The sequence below is a fragment of the Haemorhous mexicanus genome, chromosome 6 (genome assembly GCF_027477595.1).
Source record: "Haemorhous mexicanus isolate bHaeMex1 chromosome 6, bHaeMex1.pri, whole genome shotgun sequence".
Lineage (NCBI taxonomy): Eukaryota > Metazoa > Chordata > Aves > Passeriformes > Fringillidae > Haemorhous > Haemorhous mexicanus.
The window spans coordinates 26,831,053-26,850,752 of record NC_082346.1 but is presented as its reverse complement, the minus strand read 5'-3'; the positions used below and the strand labels follow the sequence as shown (position 1 = coordinate 26,850,752).

Genomic DNA, 19,700 nt, shown 5'->3' with positions numbered 1-19,700 from the left:
GAAGAAGGTGTACACTCAGAGAAGTGATGTGGTCAGGTGTCATTCATGGTGGATTCTCTGATCATGGAAAGTAGACAAAAAAAGCAGCTTTTTCTGAATAATTAAACACCTTTTGGGGGTTCTTACTGGTAGTTTTAGATACACTTTGCCAAAGCAGCATTAGGAAAGCTTCAGACAGAGTTCTGGAAGTAAAACAGAAGAGGCAAAACCCAAGGAGCTATTCTACAAAAAAAACCCACATCATACTGAGCATCACTTGTACAGCCATGTAAGCAGTCACAGGCAACATGCTGCATCAGGAAGTTGGGAGGGTTTGGCTACAGAGCTGAGCTGAATTCCTTGTGCTCATCACAGACACCTGTCCACCACTTCCAACACAACAACAACCAGGGCTTTGTGAGTGTTGGCAATCATTGTTAGAGAGTCCTCAGAAAAAGAAATACTAGAGAAGTAAAAGATGACAAGAGACAATTCTTCATAAATCCTGAGTAGAAAGTAGGAGCATATTATATCTCTTTAGGTTACAAAATTCAGAGCTATATGAGAAAGTTCAAGCATTTCAATTAAAGATATTTTTTTTAAGGCCAAAATCAGTTTAATGGTTATCAATGTGCATGCTGACAAGCAATAACCATGCAAGCATAATTCACAAAACCTTTACTGAAGCACCCAACATTTTGTTGCAAGTGTTATTTTCCATTGTAAACATATAGACTTTTTCTTAGCCTTAATTATAGAAATATACAGCATCTTGAATTTAAAAAGACAGACTTCTGATATCTTGATTTTTCTAGTTTGACTAACTAAAACCAAATCCAATTAAGCTGATTTTTGTGCAAAACTCACTTTTAATGGTAACTGGGAAAAGTTAAAGCAAAGAAAGTCAAAAAACCCCACCAACTTTAAGCTGTTTAAGAAAGGTTTTTCTGAACATTTCTCAGTCTTCATCCCTGTTCATCAGTGTCATTGTGAACAGATACTAAAGGTTATTTAAAATTCACAGTCTTAAAATGTTTGGTTCACTTAGGCATAAAGGGGAATGAAGATGCACACAAGGGGTAAATGCTACCATACAAACATGAGCATGGTTAACATTGATTGCTTTACAGTAGTTAATACTTGAAAAAATTACTTACTGGCCTTAAACATTTCTATGTCTGCAGCAAAATGCCATGGGTAATTTCTGAACTTCCTTAGCTCCACAATAAAATATCATTGAAGTTTTGGCTACAAAGACCTTGGTATTACTGAGGAGGGCAAAATACTTATCCATAGTTCTGGAAATCCATCCTTAGCTTTTTCAGGTTTTGCTCCCTGGATGTAAGTTGTATTTTGTTAAAGCAGACATTGCATGATTTTACCAATTCACCCATTCGAGTCCTTGCAATATGTGCAGCATTGCCATAAGTACTGAGCAAGACATACAGATCACATTTTAGACAAATCACCAAGTAATTTTGAAACGTTTTCCAAATTTCATATGATGGACTACACTGATCAGTGTTACTTATCATGTACTTCTTTTATCCACTGTGTAACAGTTTTGAGTTTCAGATATCTGAAGAGCATCAGAAATACTTGGAGAACTATGTTTAGAAAAGGTCTTATTGTTAAATTTAACATTTCAAGTTTGCAGCTATTCTGTATCTATGGCTGTAACAATTTTCTTCCAAGAATTAATATGCATCTGTCCTCCTATATTTACTACATTAGGTTTTAGTATCATTACTTGTAATAGCTCCTCACTGGCATTGCAAAACAATGGCAAACTGCAAACCTACTGCCATATAGTATTGAACAGGTTACTAGTAAAAAGACCCAACATGTAAAAATTTACAAAGCCCAAGCACTACAACATTTTGGTTATCAAAAATAGTTTAGAAGCTACTGAAGTTGAAGTCATTCCAGAAGAGAAAAACCAGATTAAACTATGCAGCACTATATACCTTTCACTTCAAAGTTCCTCCACCATATTCCTCCATTGCCAACTGAATACTGAAGTTGGCCTCAGAACATCAGAAAAACCTTCCAGACAGAGGCAGCTGAACACTGTTTTCAGAATGCTTTTTTTACTGCTACAAAATACTAAAAAAAAAAAAATCACCACCCACAGTTTGATATGCAGATTTTTCACATTTGCTAAAAAACAACAGGTGGTCAGGTCAAAATGCAGAGTATAATTCTGAAGTAGTTTCAAGCTTAAAAAATAATTATTACTATAGTTGTAGTGCTATTGCTTAATGCTCCCATTAGTAGTAATACTGTCAGCAGTACTAATGCTGCTATTGCTTTAAAGCAAGAAAGTACATAAATTACCTGGTGAACCTGAATTTCCACTTTCAGAGCCTCCTGTAGAGTCTGCAGCTCCATTCTCTACCTTCTCCACTTTCTCTAGAAGTGTCTTTGCTGATTCCAGTGCCTTTAGTTTCTGGTTTCCTCTTTAACACCAGTCCTATAGAAAAATAAAGGTTTTGTTTTGGTTAGTGAAGGAGAAGAGTCCATTTGAAAAAAGGAGATTATAACACAACAGGAATTCAATAGAGAACTATATTCAAATGCAGCTTTCTAGCCTAAATACAGTCAGTCTTTTGAACACAAGAAATCTGCAGGCTCTACAAAATGCCTGCCTCGGAGTCATTTAGCCAAAATTGTTACTTCCCACATATCCCAAAGTTGACACACTTATCCCTTATCTTAGTTTGCAGGCAGCTATTTCCTACCAATATCCTATTGGAGATGCATATTAAATTAGCAAATTTAACTACCGAGAATGTTTTAAAAATCTGTGTAGATGGAAACTTATTCTGGAGAATAGAATTCTACAACCACAATAAATAGTTAAATTGACTGTACTGCATTAACACACTTTTGTGATACTATAGAGCTGTTTTAGATGGGACAGTGTGCATGTTATTTAACAGAGCAAGATTAATATATTAATAACTCACTGCCTAAAGTTTGTGCCAAGTTAGTAATTTCAGTTGAAATCTGTTCTGAAGGAACAGAAGAGTGATATTAAGCAGCACAAGACATTTCAAAAAGATTAATTTTATAATCTTTTTAATCTTGGAAATCTACTTGTAGATCATAAATATAAAGTTTAGCATCTTCACTTGTACTACAAACAAATTAATCCCCCCAATCTCTGACATAGAAAAGCATTATCAAACATACTTCTAAAAGCCCTGAATGCTGGACAAGAGATTTTTTTTTCAGAAATATGTTAAAAGTATCAGCTTCTGAAACAGGATCAAGATTCCCATATGCTCAAATCATAGTGGAACCTATGTAAAAACATCTATAAATGCAAACACATGAAAGTCACTGGAAAACATTATATAGCAATTTTTCCAGTCACTTTTTCATCCAGACACCACAATTAAAGAATTGCTGCAGTGTTAAAATAGTTCCTCTTTTTTTATTCTTTGAAAATTGCTCACATTCATTGCACAGGTGTTGTTGCCAATTCAGAGGCCTTCCTAATGAGACTACAATGTTTTCAAAAGGATCCTGACAGCTTTGATTAGACATGCAGGCTGTAAAAAGAGAGTAATTCCCATAAGTTAAAGAATTTTATTTTAATGCTGTCTCACGACAGTAAACTGAAGTAGTGGACAAATTTGTGAACTCCTGGAAAAAAAAAAAGGTTGAAGGTGAGTGTTTTGTTTTGTTTATTTATCATTTATCTCTTCAAACAGAAATGTTACAAAAGAGTAGACTATAAAGGGGAGTTAAAAAGCATTGCATTTAAACTCTCTGTCAGTGTCGTCTGCTGTTAGCCTAAAGTTACTTATTTAAATAACAAAGGCTTGATCAAACTTTCTAGCCAACACATGAAATGACCTTCTGCAAGGGCCTCTCCCACATGTGACACAGATGAGTGAAAACAGCTGCCTTTGCAGCACTAGTCTCGATAAAATTGTAATCTGTATCAAGGGATACATGGAAATTACATATAGCTCCCTGTCCTATTACCACAAACAGTAATGAGAAAACAGAATCATGGATTATTACTTCCACTCACTGACAAGAACAATTATAGCACGCTTTGAGTCCCCACCACTGCAGTTTCAAAAGAAGCCATGCTTCAGAAAACCACATGGGAGACTGGTTAATGAAAACTGGAGCCCACTGCAGAGGGTAGAAGTCTTTCTGACCCTTGGAAATTCAGTTTCAGGGTAAAGACAGGCAGATATGGCCAGTTTCTTTCTCAGTGTGTCTTCAAAAAATCAGAAGGCACGCATGATGAATAGTTTGCACTGCTCTGCAGCTACGTGCTAACTTCAAACTTGAGAGCAGAGCAGCAAAACAGTTATCTCAACTGAATGTAAAAGAGATCCAAAAGAATGTAAAAAATATCCATCACTTAAATATATGTAATTGTAAGGTCCAAAACATGTTCATGGCAAATATGACACAGTTTTTCTGTAAAAGAACATATAAAGATTGAGCAACTTCTATTAATGCACAACTTAATTTGACAGATAGAATTTGCAGTATTGATGGTTCATAAAAACTAATCCAAGCTAATTGCATCTATGCCTTGAACAGCTAGCAAGATTTTTCAAAATTAATTTTTAAGAGGTTCAAGGACAAAGCAACACTGCCTTGCAGAAAAAAAAAGTAGTTGCTCAGCCTAGCTATGTTTATAGGGGTATAAATATGAAAAAATTTATTTCATTTAAAACTTTGGTCAAGTTGCCAAATTCTGAATATGAAATAGAAACAATTGTTTCTTTCTAGGATACACACTTGTAGCTTCCCTTTCCAAGCAGGAATAACTATTCCATTATCCCTGCCTAGAATTCCCCAAAGTACCTTTTACACAACCAATAGTTAAAAAAACAAAGAAGAACCAAAAATAAATGCCAAAAAAAACCCCAAACATTCCTTACATCCAGCAAAACCTAAACTGCTTTTTTCTGGTTTACACAGAATAAAGTCTATAAATATCTATCAGGGCATCTGGTTAAATATTGCTCATACTTCCTTTGAGAGGAGGTAAAAAAACTACATTAAGTGGCTATACATTTTGCTAGTGTAAAAACATTCAGTATTTTTGAACTTTTCTTCTTTTAGACTGAACTTAAAGGGAAGATTAAAAAACTTAAGTTCAGTAGCATTATAAACTATCTATAATACCACATTCGAAGAGGTGTAAAACCATCTCTGAATTAATCATAGAACATGGTGCATTTTCCACTTTACTGTTATGGCAGTGGAGTTATTTCAAATAAAAAGCTTGTAGATGACTGAAACTGCATTAATAGCTTGGCCTGAAAAAATTCTTAATCTCATTATTTTTAAAGGAAAACAAGCAAATGCCTTGCTCAACACCAGAATTAGTGATTTCCAAAAGGAAGGCACAGGATACAAGAGTACATGCATCTCCTGTACATCCAGTCATACTTCCAAATCTCAGCCAGGAAGAACACTGAGCACGAGGTAAATGAGGCATTTTTGGATTGATTTCATCTATTGGAGGCAGCAGTCCTCCATTCAATTTCTTGCTTGCATTCATTTACTACCAATAATCACTTATTACTTAAGTGGTTGCTTCAAGACTTATAATTTTATACTCAGATAAGTGGCCCAATGCACTGCATATAGACTTTAAATATTCAAAGACTGAATGAAACCTTAAACTCTACAATAATCACATAAGTGATTCACACTTGTTATCTCAAATACAATCTACACGGGAACCTCTAAAATATCACAATACTATTTCAACTATGGCTATTTTGGAAGCTACACTAGAAACACAGCTGACAAGGCATATATATTTATATAAACAAAGGTAGGACACACACAAAGCCATTAATGCCTTCTGTGTGTATGAAAGGACTCTGAATAACTCAGAATTTTAGAGAGAAGTCTTTCTGAGCCAAAAATCCCTTCAAATAAATTTGGTTTTCACATTTACACAGGAAAAAAAAATTATTTTTGAGTAGGTGAATTTAAATGTCCATTTTACCTACAGACCCTTGGGCCCAAATCTCAGTCTTACAGAGATTTAATTTATAAGACTGGGGCTTCCATCAGCAACATTTACTTTTTAAGACTGATTATAAGAATAGATGGAATTTCGGTTTCAGTAACCATCAAACTTTTCCAGGAATGGATGCCAGCTCTTCATATCATCTATTCTTAGGTAAGCCATTTTAGCCTTGGGAAGAAGTACTTACCAGTTTTGAGTAAGTTATCCCTTTCAGCTCTCTACCCCCTCCTACAAAAGAAAAAAAAACAACAACAACAACAAAAAGATAATTATAAATATTTTAAACTAGAGTTTGAAACAAACAAACAAAAATTCAAATATTTGAAAAGTTGGAGAGGGAAGGATTGGGACTTTGGAAAGGGGTTTTTGGTTGGTTTTTCTTCAGGGGAGTTGTAATTTTTTTAAAAAATGCTGAAGCTAACTATAAAACACTGCTTTGAAAGAAAATCTGTTCAAAGAGGCAGGGAAAACTAAGGAGACCTACAATTTTAATCTGGATTAAAATACAAACTATTTCTGTCACTAGCGGGAGAAGCAATTCGAGGTACAAATTTTTCTAGTTCTGTGCAAGGTCACTGTCCCCCTCCCACGGGGGAAAGACCTGCTCTCCATTACATTTATTAAGATCTATATCATAAGCCTTGTCAGTTGCCAAAGCTAAATATGATGAGGTTACCCACCCTAGACATTTGCCCACCATTTCTGCTAGAGGTTACACCAACACCTAAAGAGGGAAGAGCAGGTGGTAGGTCAGCTCAGTCACCAGAGCTCAAGTCCCAGAGTACTGCTAGGGACTGAAACAACAGCAGCATAAGCCAATATGGTGGGACACAAAAGGTGGAGGCCAAGAAAAGGCACTGCCTGTTACGCTGCCTGGGTCATGGGTAGAACACTCTGTAGCACAGCAAGGTAATACCTCTGAAATCACCACATAAATCATAAAACTCATGAGTCAGAGTTCTAAAAAGATAGTTACAATATAAATGATAACTCATTTGCTCAATTACTTTGCCTGATGCTAAATAAAGGCTCCAAAATACTCCCAATTTTCTTGTAATATACTATAATATTAGCGTATTTGAAGCTTTAACTTCACAGCTAACAAGATCTTTGCAGATCTTGTTAGCTGTGTTTCTTGTTTCTATCCACACATAAGTCATCACAGAGCCAAAGTTTAAGCCCCAGCCTTATAAAAAGATACAGCAGTAGAAAGTCACAATCATCTCTTGCTCATTGGAGACCAGCACAAGTGGAAGGTTTCCATTAACTAACCAGCAGAACCAAGTGCTGATGACCACTGAGAACAGAAAAGAAAACAGGAAGCCTACTGCTGGCAGCATTGTCAGTCTCCTAGTCTCAAATTTCATTGTGCATTTTGAACCACAGAATATTACAGGTGATGTTTAATTTTAGAGCAATTTCAGGTAAGTTTCCATAACATCCAGCTGCTACCATGACAGGTTATGAGCTGGGAAGTATGGACTTTTTTGAGGTTGTATTCAAAGTAAGTACCTTCACTCTGGATGCTACAGAGTTTTAAATACTGTCATTTTTGAGGGTGCTAGAGAGACAGGTATTATTCTCAAACTCTAGTTGTTTCTTTTTGGTATTAAAATCCTACTTGTGACCTCCACCTCCCACTATCAATCAGTCACTTAATTGGTCCAGAGACCTACAGAGGAAGCCCTTTCATCACACCAGTACTAAGTGCCCTCTTCAATAAGCAACTACCTGTCCATGCTTATTAATAAAAAAATAATAATAATAAAAATAAAACTCTAACTGCTCTAGATTACTGCCTTTAGAAAGCTAAACAAAATAGTCAGTATTACACATCTGCAAATGGAGTCTTAGAAAAAATAAGCATGATTTTTACTTACAAAAAAGAAAAATATCAATTTACTTGTAACACAAGTACACACAACCTGACAAGAAAGCTGTCACTTAAAAATAACAGCAACTGTTCCTTCCTTCCTATTTTCCCCCTACGTAGAGACTCGCCTCCATAGCAGGACCCTAGCTCCATCAAGATAGAACCGTGCAGAAAAAAGCTGCACAGTTACAAGCCTTCAAATTCCATTTAATCTTGCTGCAACCCCGGACTCAGAAGCCAGGAGCTCCCAAGGACAAAGTTTAGAACACAAGGAGTTTAATCGTGACTATCCAAGTGAACCACTGTGTTGCCTTGGAGAAGTCACTTAGAGAGGACCTATATAGGGAATGGAAATACATTTGCATCCTCTTCTGTAGGTAATTTACTGCAGGCTTTTTCTTTAGTGTTTAGAACAGGTTAACCTTTGAATGTCAAACCTCTGGCAACACAAAATTCTGCCCTCACACAGGTATACTATTTTTACTAACATCCCTGCCTCATTTAGTAGAGAGGACAAGCACAAAGAATGAAGTATCAACTGAATTTCTTGTAATTCTGAATTTTGATTTGCTTGGCTTTTTAAACTCAACATCTAAGCCCTATGACAAATAAAAAATTGGTTTCTTCATAAGCAATGCATTGAGAGCCACAGAAAAACTTGTGCCTGATACAGGCAAGTTTTCTTAAATAGAGAATTGAGACAGAGAAATTAAGAACAAATACCCAAGATTAGTAATCCCAAGCAACCTAAACAGATATAAGTTTTCAACTGCTCTTATAATTTTTATAGTACAGAACAGCAGTAAGTTCGGTTCTTGAAAACTCCCTGTGTTTGTGGATACTGGGAGCCAACATAGAACAGTATTAATGAAAAAGGGATAAAGTCCACTCTGTAGATGAAATGAGATTATTTCTTCTTCACAGCAAACGTACATCTAGAAACTCACACTGCCTCTCTCATGCTCACTACAAAACACATTAGAAAGTTAAGATTAGACAGCTCACAATCACTCATATCAATAGAGAAGTCTGAAGAGTTTAGCATTATACAGGGATTTGTAATAAAAAACTTCAGCAGAAATGTACCACAAAATCTCAGCAATCCAATTTACTGAGGTAGCCTTTTGAAGGCTCTAGAAACATGCTGTAAATTGTCCAAGGTGGGAGCCTGCAAGGTTAACTCTCAGATTATTACAGTATATTCTGTAATATTTTGGGGGTTTTTAAACCCCAGGTCTGGGAGTCAAATTAAGAGCCCTGCCTTCTTCCCAAAATATATATATGATCTATGATTAGAAAAGTTACTCATTTCATGGGGCCATTATGAAAACCAAGATCTCAAAACTCCTATGTTTAAGGCCTGGTAGCACCTGAGGACATCAGAAAAACACATGGTGGTGAAAACATTTTAGCATGCTGCACCTGAAGGCTTAAGACTGTTCAAATGCTAATTATCTGCATATTAAGATGTCTGTTTATAACAATTATGTACTTATTGCTACCTTCAAGTTATACAATCAAGCTACTGTAACTAGAGACTCACTTGGAAAAACTGGAAAAAATTAAATGTCATGTTTAGCAAATTTTTCTTTACATTTTTCCTTACTCTAGAAACTAGCAAATGTTTACTGTCAGACCATGGAAGTCTATCCATTCATATCACGTTACAATCTTTAATTATGTATCTTTTACTTTTTGCCAAAAGGATCTTCATCTTGTTTAGGACACAGAAAAAAAAAGGAATAAATGCTGTGCATAGCCAATTGTGAACCTGATATTTTTTCACATTTCAGAGAATTGCTCTACAATATGAGGGTAAGGCATTATTAATTTTGTCTCTGTGTGCACAAAACACACACCACACAGGAGGGATTCAGAGTTTTTTCTCTGGACTTTTGTTTTTAGATGTGAACTCAAAACAAGAGCTCTCCCTCCCATATTTGAAAGACATTCTGTATGTAGAGAGCACTCTATCACTATCTTCTAAAAAAACAAGTCATAGCAGATACTTTACTGTGATTTTCAAGTCAGCAACTCATATTCCTTCACGGGGCAGGATTTCTGCAGTCTTAAGAAGACCAAACACAGGCCAGACAGGGTATATAACAAATTTCATATGACATTATTATAAGGCTCATGTTTCAATGACCATCATTTGCAGTGCTTGTGCTGTTGCTTCTGTGACAAAAAGAAGCCTCCTTTGTGCCAGTGCATAGAATCTGATCTTCCCGTTATGCTGCAGCTGGGAGAATTCCCAGTCAGCCCCACTAACACATGCCAGGCAGGTGGTAAAGAGACCAACAGGATTGCTCAAGATAACTGAGACTGCACTGAAGTACACAAGTCATGCCTTCCGGTTTGTCCATCTGTACAACTGCTCTCTCCTCCTCCTTCCTTATCCCCACACAATACTGATAGATTAACTCCACCTAAACTGGTCAAGGAGCCTGGATTTTCTGCTTATGCATGCAGACAACTTAAAGGATTCAAACTACAAACTTCAGTTCTACCTAAAAGTTCTTCTGCTATGATTTGTCATGAAGCAAATGCAGTTTAGAGTTTAAGACACCTGAAGCTGACTTCACTTGGAGACAGATTGCTTCACTGTCCCTGAAACACTTCATAAAATCATCAAGCTAAGTTTAAACAGAAGGTTGTGAAACCATCATTTGTCTTTGCAGAAGCAGTACTATATTTAACACATAGAAAATCAGCTAGAAGACTCAATACAGTTTAAAAGACCATCTCTAGTGTAGAGATAAAACCACTTCACAAGCTGATTCTTAAAATATCCACCAAAACTTGCTGTGGCACCAAACACATGTAAACAGCTGACAATTACCTTCTTAGCTCTTGTCCTATGACTACAGCTCCATTGGGCATTAGTAATTCTTCCTGAACACAGGCTTTCCTGGCATCTTGGAGGGGGGGGGGATGGACTATGAAATCACACTCTCTGTCAAAATGATAAAGTACATTTGGCCAAGTAGAAAATTAGCACAAACATGTTTTAAATCTCAGAATCATCTCTGTCACTTGAGCAGATTCAAGATATATTGCTCTACCCTTTTTACCTGTGCATAAACCCCTCTTCTTTGCACATCTCTTGAATCAGAGAAGCATCTCTAACCCATGACCATTAGTGATCCTGGCACATTTCTTTCTGACTTGGTATCAAGGGCTCCCCATTTAACCTAACATTCATAGAATTACCATCAGTAAAATTCTCCTTTTTGTACCCAGCCACCAGTGTACAAGGGTTTTACAGCACTGTTGCATTCAGAAGTTCTAGTATTGCAGAACCACTAAGCCTCACTTTGCTCAGTGAGTTACTTTTCACCAGGTTCTAGGTACACACAAAATCATTCTATAAGCAGTGTGGCTAAATTCTTGCTCATGTAAAGAAAAGTTGTATGACCTGGATTTTTATTTCAGTGAATTACTTTTTAGAAGGACTGGTTAGCTAAACACACACCAAGAGTACTAATAAGGTCTGTAAGTTTACCTTTTATTAGCAGTGCAACAGCAAAGCTCGTATTTGAAGTGGGGAGCTGAGGAATCTTTTGCAAAATTAAAATATTTACATGATGTGAAGGTATAAATTAGCAGAAGGCAGAGTTTGGCATTTGTTTCTAAAAATGTTTTGCTGCATTATTTGGTATTTCATAATGCTGCTGGAAACGTGTTGGTTGGGATTTTTTTTTTAAACATTGTTTAACAATTTAACTTCAAAAAGATGTCAGTTAATCTGTGAAGTCTTAAAACTGTAATTTTTCTTTTTAAATTATTTTCAAGTATTTACAAAGTATATATACCACTGGGAAGGAAAATATGATGGAAGGCCAACAGAAAATGGAAGGAGCTGTCCCCTCCTAACTGTAACAGCCCACTATTTGGGTCTCAAAATTTATAAGAAATGCAAAAGGAAGTTATTTGAATGTTTTTGCTTTATGGTTTTGTTTTGTTTTTTAATAGCATGTCTAGCAAAATCAGTTTATTAACCTATATTGTTCTTAAACTGTGTTGTGAATTTCTTATTCCAGTCCCTGAGAAGTTCCTGCCTTCCTTTCATACCTCAGAGACAGAGGACTACTTGGGAAAAAGGGGAAGAGAGGCAGTTGAGAGGAGGAGAGAAGACCCATTCTAGAAAGAACACACACAATAAATCCTCAAAATTGATTTAACAACCACAAATGCAAGGAACTAGAAAAAATTAAGAAAACTCTACCCCAGTACCTATAAAACTAATTTTGCCCCTGAAATTTCCTTAAGAAGGGAGGGATCTCTGATTTCTAGTTTTAACCTTTTAAACACGAGAAGAAATTTCTAATTGAGTGCCAAACCCTCTTTCCCCTCCTAGCAACCCACTTTATCTTGGAAAGAACTGGGAATGATACATTAGTGAGGCAGAAGTGCCTTAAGAGTTTTGGGATGAGGTCTAGGGTACAAAAGGAGATGATCTGGGTAGTGTTGCAAGACTGCAGGCATGAAATGCAAAACTAGAGGTACCTCTGACTATCACTGGAAGCGCAACTGCACTTGTGATAGAGAGAACCCCAGGTATGTGCACGCCCTGCTTGTACAGACTATTCTTTGAATTTTATCTATCTGCCAGAGACATTCAGAGGACACCAAAAAAATGTCAGAAGAGCAGCCCAAGGCCTCAACGACACAGCCTTGGCCCTGCATTTCCACGGGGAAAGAGGTGCCGTTACCGCAGGCGGCCAGCAGGGGGAAATGCCAAACAAGTGAAGGAAAAAAAAAAAGTTAAAAGAGAAAATACTAAACATGAGGAATAAAATTCGGCAAAACACACACATCTCAATTGAGATGGAAGGAAGAGATTCTACTCTCGGAGAGGGAAAGCAGGATACATGAAGTATATATGACTCAAAGCATTCTTCCAGAATTTAGAGAGGAAACAGTGAAAGTACAAGTCCAAAACAAAGCAAGTAAAAGCAAGCTTTCAGTTTTGTGTTAGCACAGAGTGACTGCAAATCAGTTAAAGGCTTCTTACATCTAGTGTTTTGATAAAAAGCAAAATATTGTGACTAAACAACCGAGAGGACTAAGATGAAACATTATATATTTTTAAAGGATTATACAACTTGAATGCATAAACTAATTTATTTAAAGTGAGCACACATATCCTAGAAGATCATTTTGCATTACAGAAGACTTCGTATTACATTAAAACAGAATCCCAAGAGTCTGAACTTTTTTTTCCCCTAAAGAAATTTCAGAACAGCAGGGCTCAATTAAAGACCCCAAATTTCCTCCTTATAAATATTACCTACGCAGCATCTCCATGCTTACGAAGTATAGTGAAAACTACTCAAAGGGAGTGTTGGTTAAGTGTATAAATCTGTGTTAAATGCACTTTGATGAAGGGCAACTTGCATGTAACAGACAGGAAACAGACACAATTCCACAATGTGTTTTAAAATTAAGAAATAAAAAAGCAAATTGTGATAATTTGTTGAACAAAGAAATTTAATGGGCATTTTCAATGAAGAAAAAAAGACAAACCCTGCAATCACAAGGGCTTTCTGTTTAAAATATCACTGCTGAGAATCACAAGGAGCAGCAGTGAGATTTTCAGTGACAGATTTAGAGAGATTAGCTACACAAGCTTCTACTGATGTTACTGTTCCACAAATATCAGACAGAAGCAAGTACACATGTAATAACATGCAAACATTTTAAAATGCAGGTGTATTGTGATTAGTGATTGTATGGCAGGGTATCTTAAAACAACAGGTAATCTTTTATAGTTCTGCATTTATAAAGTTCTTTCAAAATCAAATGCTGTATTTTCAGTAAAACCCTTGTCTCAATGTGTCCATGAAAGCTAAATGCAGTTTGGCAAGCAAGCACAAGGAAAGTTTAGACTACCAGTATAGCAAGAGACCTAAGTGGAGCCCAGTTCTGCTCAAAGTTTATAGTTCTACCTTCAATTTCTTTCTTATTATTTAGCCTGCAGGCTAAATAGCACTCCCAGAGTCAGCTAATCTAGCTGGCCAAGGCACTCTCGTTCATGTCCTCTTCCAGCTGAGAGGTCCTACCTTCAGCAGTCCTCACTTTTTCTGGGGGGAGTGGTGGGCAAGGGGGTGTCACACTCCACAAAAGGTTGAAGTGATTCACATATTGGGATGGGAAATATCATGCACAAGCTTCAGCAGTAGAACCACTGTGCTGGCAGCACAAGGGAGACCTTCCTTCCTTACTTCAGCAGTTATCAAGTTCCATTGTGCTATACTGGGTACAGGACTGTGCACTTTGCTGATTCTTTTTAATTAAAATGATCCTCAAGAAGTGACCTTTCACTTTCCCCATATGGTCAGAAATTTCACTTGTGAGCTACATTTTCAGAGACAAAGTCACATTTGAACATCCTTTTCATTTTGATTCTAGAAGACCTACAGAACAACTAGGGGTAAAAATGCATCTGAGTTTGGCAGTCCTGAATTCTTTCTGTTCTGCTTGTTACTCAGAATAGAAATCACTATTATTTTCTGTGTAACCTCATTATGGCACAGGCATTCTTTAAATACTAAGATTAAGTCAACCTATGCTGACTTTGCTATGGTCAACTTTCATGTCAGTAAACTCCAACAGGTACTGGCCCCCACTTACTCTGTCAAAGTTCTTATAATAAACTGGACTCTTCAGTTTAATTATTTCATCACATGCATTAAAAGGAAACCATTTAATGTATATAAGGTACAGTAAATAAACTTGAAAATTAACTGATAATACACATTTTAGTATTCTGTACTTTATGATACTGAAAAATACTTATAAGAATATTTATAAGAATATAGGAGTACATTTCATCTGATGTGGAGCTTCCATTCTAACAGGAAGTGACATGGCTCAAAATGAGAAACTATACATAAATTCTTGCCTTTACAAACTACAGATTACTTGCTCTAATATGTTAGGCTTCTAAATTATTGCCAAAAGACAATATGAAAATGATTTGTTGGTGAACAGATGCTCACATGAAACAAGTATCAAAAGAATAATCATTTGTTTCTTAATCTGTCTTCAGATTTTACAAACAAAACGAAAAAGGTAATGGTCACCTGCTAAAATTGGGGTTTTTTCTAGAACAAATACTGGTAATTCAGTTTGATGAAGTTCTACGTAAAACAGTCTCAGACTTCTGTTGATTCTGTCGGGTGCTCTGGACTCTGAAAAGGTGGCTGGGACCCTCTGCTGCTACCAGACAGGTATCACATTTTCCTCTCCTTTTGACTACAACATGTAAGTACAGCCTTATTGCATTTAGTAAAAACCACTCTTGTTTTATATTTGCATTTGATTCACTCTTTAGCCAAACTTATTTCAATTTCACCAGCTATTATTTCTTTAAACCATGCTGTCATTTTGTCATTCCTGTCTCCTGAGCACAGAGACCAGCAAAGAAAGAAAAAAAAAAAAAAAAAAAAAAAAAGACCAGCTTGAGACCCTCCAACAATAAGTACTGTATTCCCTATGTAGAGATTAATTAGATAAGAATCAATAAGGTTTCTATGAGTTTCTAGTTTTGTGTACTAATAAATTATGATAGAGCATATAAAGGTATCTATGTGTTTCACATATAGCCTAAATAAAAAGGCAGTAAACAGAATTGGGTAAAACATGCTTGTTTCAAACTCTGAACATATCAGAATATTGAAAGCTCCTTTCTCTCCCCCTCCATCCCAAAATAAAAGCGTGAGTGAGAAGGGATTTCATTACATTCTTAGAACTGTGAGAAGCGAAGTCAAAGGCAGCCACTGGCGTTCAGCATGCAGGCTGTACACACTCCCAAGTACGTCACGCTGACAAAACACGCTGACGGAGCGATCTGCCTTCCCAAGGCCTCCAACGCACTGTCGCTAGGCCTAAATCAGGTAGCTCTGTGTGCAGTGCTGCTGCAGATGAGCAAGTGTCCACCCCTTCTCCCCATTTCCCTTAGATTTAACTACCAGATTGTTCTAGCATCAGCTTTTTCTCTCTGCTTCCTTCAGCTGTAATGACTGTATTTAGAAAGACGACAGCATCATGATTTACTGTGAAAGATTCGGCCCTAATGTTTTCCTTCTTTACTAGACCAGCTCCCCTGCAGCTTCTAAGCCATTGTCAGCTGTTGTTTTTTGTTCCTTGAATGCAACAGGACTTGGCCTGCCAGGCTGCATCACTGTTTTCACAGCACACCTCTAAGAGGAAGAAAATCTCCTCTTCCCTGCTTCCTGCTGAGCACTGTGAATATTTAGATTTTTCCTTTCTCCCAACAGACACACAAGTCCAACACTGTTGAATATTCACACATTCCCTCTCTTTCAACAACAATTCCTTCTTTCCCTGTTTATTTTCATACAAAACTATTAAATGAAGGTGTAACTAAGCTGTGGCCCAAGTACCTCAGAAGATTTTAGAGAACTTGATTCTTCTGCCAAGGTACTCCTATTTTGACAACTACATTGAGCCATTTACTTTACTTAATGCAGCTTTTTTCTGCTCTTAGGATTTCTAATCTACCCCATAGCTTTGCAGCACTCATGTTCAGGACAAAGAACTTTGTCTCTATAAGTCATGAAGTTTCTCATTCAGGCAAGATGGAATAATGGTGAGATAAACCCCATATTTTCTCATGGCTTTACCCTGGATGACACTCAGATGAACTACTCAATGCAACACAGCCTCATGGGACTGACACAAAACTACTGGAGAAACACAACGGCATCAACTAAAGTATAGATGAACTCCCAAAATTCATCCTCACCAAGCCAAGCAAAACGGGGTAACCTTCTGGAGGTCAAACACGTATCATAATACTGCATTAAATAAATAAATTCATACAAAAAAACCCTTAAAAATCACTAAGACTTAAAGGAAATTATAGAGATGCAAACTTTACCTGAAGACTGGCGGCCAAAATTGACTCATTTTTTTTCTTAAAAACTTGTAGTTCTACACTCAAAAAAAATATCAACAGGAAACCTAAAATATTCACCAGTTTGTTTCTTCCAGGGATCAGCTAAACTCAATTCAAAGAGAAAATATTTTTCTAGGCAAAAGTAGAGTATCCAGAGTATATACAACTTAAAAAAAAATTATATATATATATTTATTGCAATAGTGATTTAACTAGCTTATTGCAATGGAAATGCTGACAGCACTTCAGAAAACATTTATGACAGAGTCTTAATGAACTATTAGACTACAACCTACACAAAAAAAGATGGACAAGCTAGAACAAGTTTATATACACACCTTGGAAATACCTGTTTTCTATTCTCCATTACAGATTTGTTTTCTGATCTTAGCAGCTGTTTTCTTCTCTCTATTCTGCACAACATACCTCAACTAAATTACAAGTTTTGTTTCAGTCCCTTGTCATTCAAAAACCACCTGCTCTAGAAGGAAGGAAAAGAACAATGGTACCATTCTCCATACTCTTTTCATTCCCCTCTGCTGCAAAAAAACTATATTTGCTTGTTCCAGACAGAAGGTATTTAGGTTCCCAAAGCCAAACATGAGCATTTTAAAGAATTCTAAACCCAGAGGTATTTAATGTCTCAGAAGTCACTCCCAGTGAGTAATAGTCCTTCTTGTCATTTTAACCTGTGCTAAATGGCATATTTTCAAATAATCTGTTGGAGAAGCAGTAAGAATTTAAATTATTTCCACCCTTTCTATTTTCTCAAGTTGCATTACCAAGCACATAACAACTGGCACAAATTCTGTGGGGGAAGAGGCTTGTACATCATCCTTTCATACACTCTATAGGCTCTAGTCCTGGAAGAGGGCAGAATGGTAAGAAATACATTTTTTCTGAAGTGGTTGTTTGGTGAATGGTTGGTGAATGGTTGTTTACTGAACAGACCAAAGGACCCTGGGATCAGCAGTAGCATGTGTTGCCAGTTTCTGAAGATCATGTGACTTGCCTCTGTCAAGTCACTTTAAGAGTTTCATCTTCCAAATACAAAATAACGATACCTGATTTATAACAATGCAAGTACTTATTTCTTGGCTTTGTATGTTTTTAGAACATAACACACAAAACCATGCTTTGTCCAAGTAGAGACAGACACCAAAGCAAGCTTCAGCTGCTTAACTTCATGAGCTACAAAACCAAAACACAATATTCAGTCTTCTCATTCATGAACATCAAAAACTGTCAGTCTTACTTTTCAAAAATCTGCATCAAAGTTCTCATTCAAGCATTCAAGGTAACAGCAATCTTTATGAATTAAACTTTTTGTGGTTATTGAGTTCCTACTGCAGTCACACAGTACACTAGAGACTGTTCAAATTCTACAACAGCTAAATACTAATCTACTAAAAAAATATTTTTTCCACAACTTGCAAAGCATCACAAGCATGCACCCACACAAGAGTACAAAGTGCTGTGAGCTTCTGAATACAATAATGTAAAATTGTAATTCAAATTACTAAAGGCAATTACAAATAGCAAGAAGTTGAAGGAGGATTGATTCCCCCAACAATAACCTAAACCACCTAGATATCTGAAAATTTGTATAATCCATGCACACTGAGGAAAGCTGAAGAAAAGGATGCAATTCCTACTGCAGGTAAATCAGCATTACCATGTGTTGCCAAGTTCTGAACTAGTTCATTTGAATATCCTCTGTCAATTAACAGTTTGGATGTCAAATCTGCATGCTCCTACATGACACATAAGTCTCCTTGTCCTCTAGGCTAGGAGTCTTCTGGACCGAACTGTCTGTTGTAGCCCTTCTTCCTATCCCCCAGATATAGGAATGAACACGCACACACTGCTGTGTGAGTTAAATAATTTAACACCCAATCAATACCTACAGCAGCATAAGACAGGTAAATTCATATATATAGAAGCATAATATTCAAAAGAAACATTACTTTCAAGCAGTATTTATTCTCTGAGAAGTATCTGTTCCCACTGTCCTAACAGTTCAACTAGTTAATACAAACTTCCCCCATAATCAAATTAAGATATTCTAGTTAGACAAGGAGTAAACCTATGAAAGTTTACACCTGCCATTTGCCTGACAGTCAAACTGCCTTAAAACTCATTGATATCAATGCTAGGTGAGTGAAGTTTTGAGTTTCAAACCAGAGGATCTAATTTTAAAAAAATTCTACCACAATAACAAAATGAGATGAGCAGGAGATTCTTGGTATCTATTAAAAAAAAAAAAATCTCACAGCTAGTCATAGTAAAAACATCACAGACTTGGTTAAAAAGGCAGGACAAGGACTTCTTCAGCTCTTTTCTCTTCCTTGGAAGAGAAAAGAACTGAAGAAAAGAGGCTGGGATGAGGCAGGATGTAGGAACAAATTATAGAGGCAGGAATGAATTATATCACCCTTTGAAGGTGATATAATTCATGATACTGAGATTACAAAGCACTGGCCATTTAAACAAAAACCCAAAACATAGAAAACAAAACCACACACATACAAAGAAAAAAAAAACCCAACAACAAAACCCCACATTTCTAAGGAACACTCTCTGCCAAGTATTCATATAAAAGATTGCAATCTTAATGAAATTAAGCTTTTGGACATCCAACTTCAAAGCAAATGAAAAGAGATGCTGGAAGACCTACATCTCAAATACCAAAATGTTCATACAGCATATTACAACAAAAACAAAAAGAAGCAAACCCATTTGTATACCTTACACCACCTTACAGAGTAAAAGTCATGAGAGGACCTACACAAAAGTAATAAAGAAAACACTGAACAGTCAAAGAGCAGGGAAGTTACCCCAACAAGGATCAGGGTTAAGTCTGTGAACATACTTTTAAATTATCTGGCAAATAGGAAGTT

General features: G+C 36.5%; 1 protein-coding gene across 10 annotated transcripts in view; it reads right to left on the bottom strand.

Moving 5' to 3' along the window:
• The window catches only part of PHF21A (PHD finger protein 21A), a 134,023-nt gene that overhangs the window by 96,779 nt on the left and 17,544 nt on the right, over positions 1-19,700 (bottom strand). For all 10 annotated transcript variants that reach the window (XM_059849437.1, XM_059849434.1, XM_059849440.1 and 7 more), the window contains 2 exons: positions 6,189-6,229; positions 2,317-2,452 (listed from right to left, as the gene is read on the bottom strand). In XM_059849437.1, the coding sequence (XP_059705420.1) occupies positions 2,317-2,370 (54 nt within the window). In that variant the 5' untranslated portion in view covers positions 2,371-2,452; positions 6,189-6,229. The remainder of the gene's footprint in view (positions 1-2,316; positions 2,453-6,188; positions 6,230-19,700) is intronic.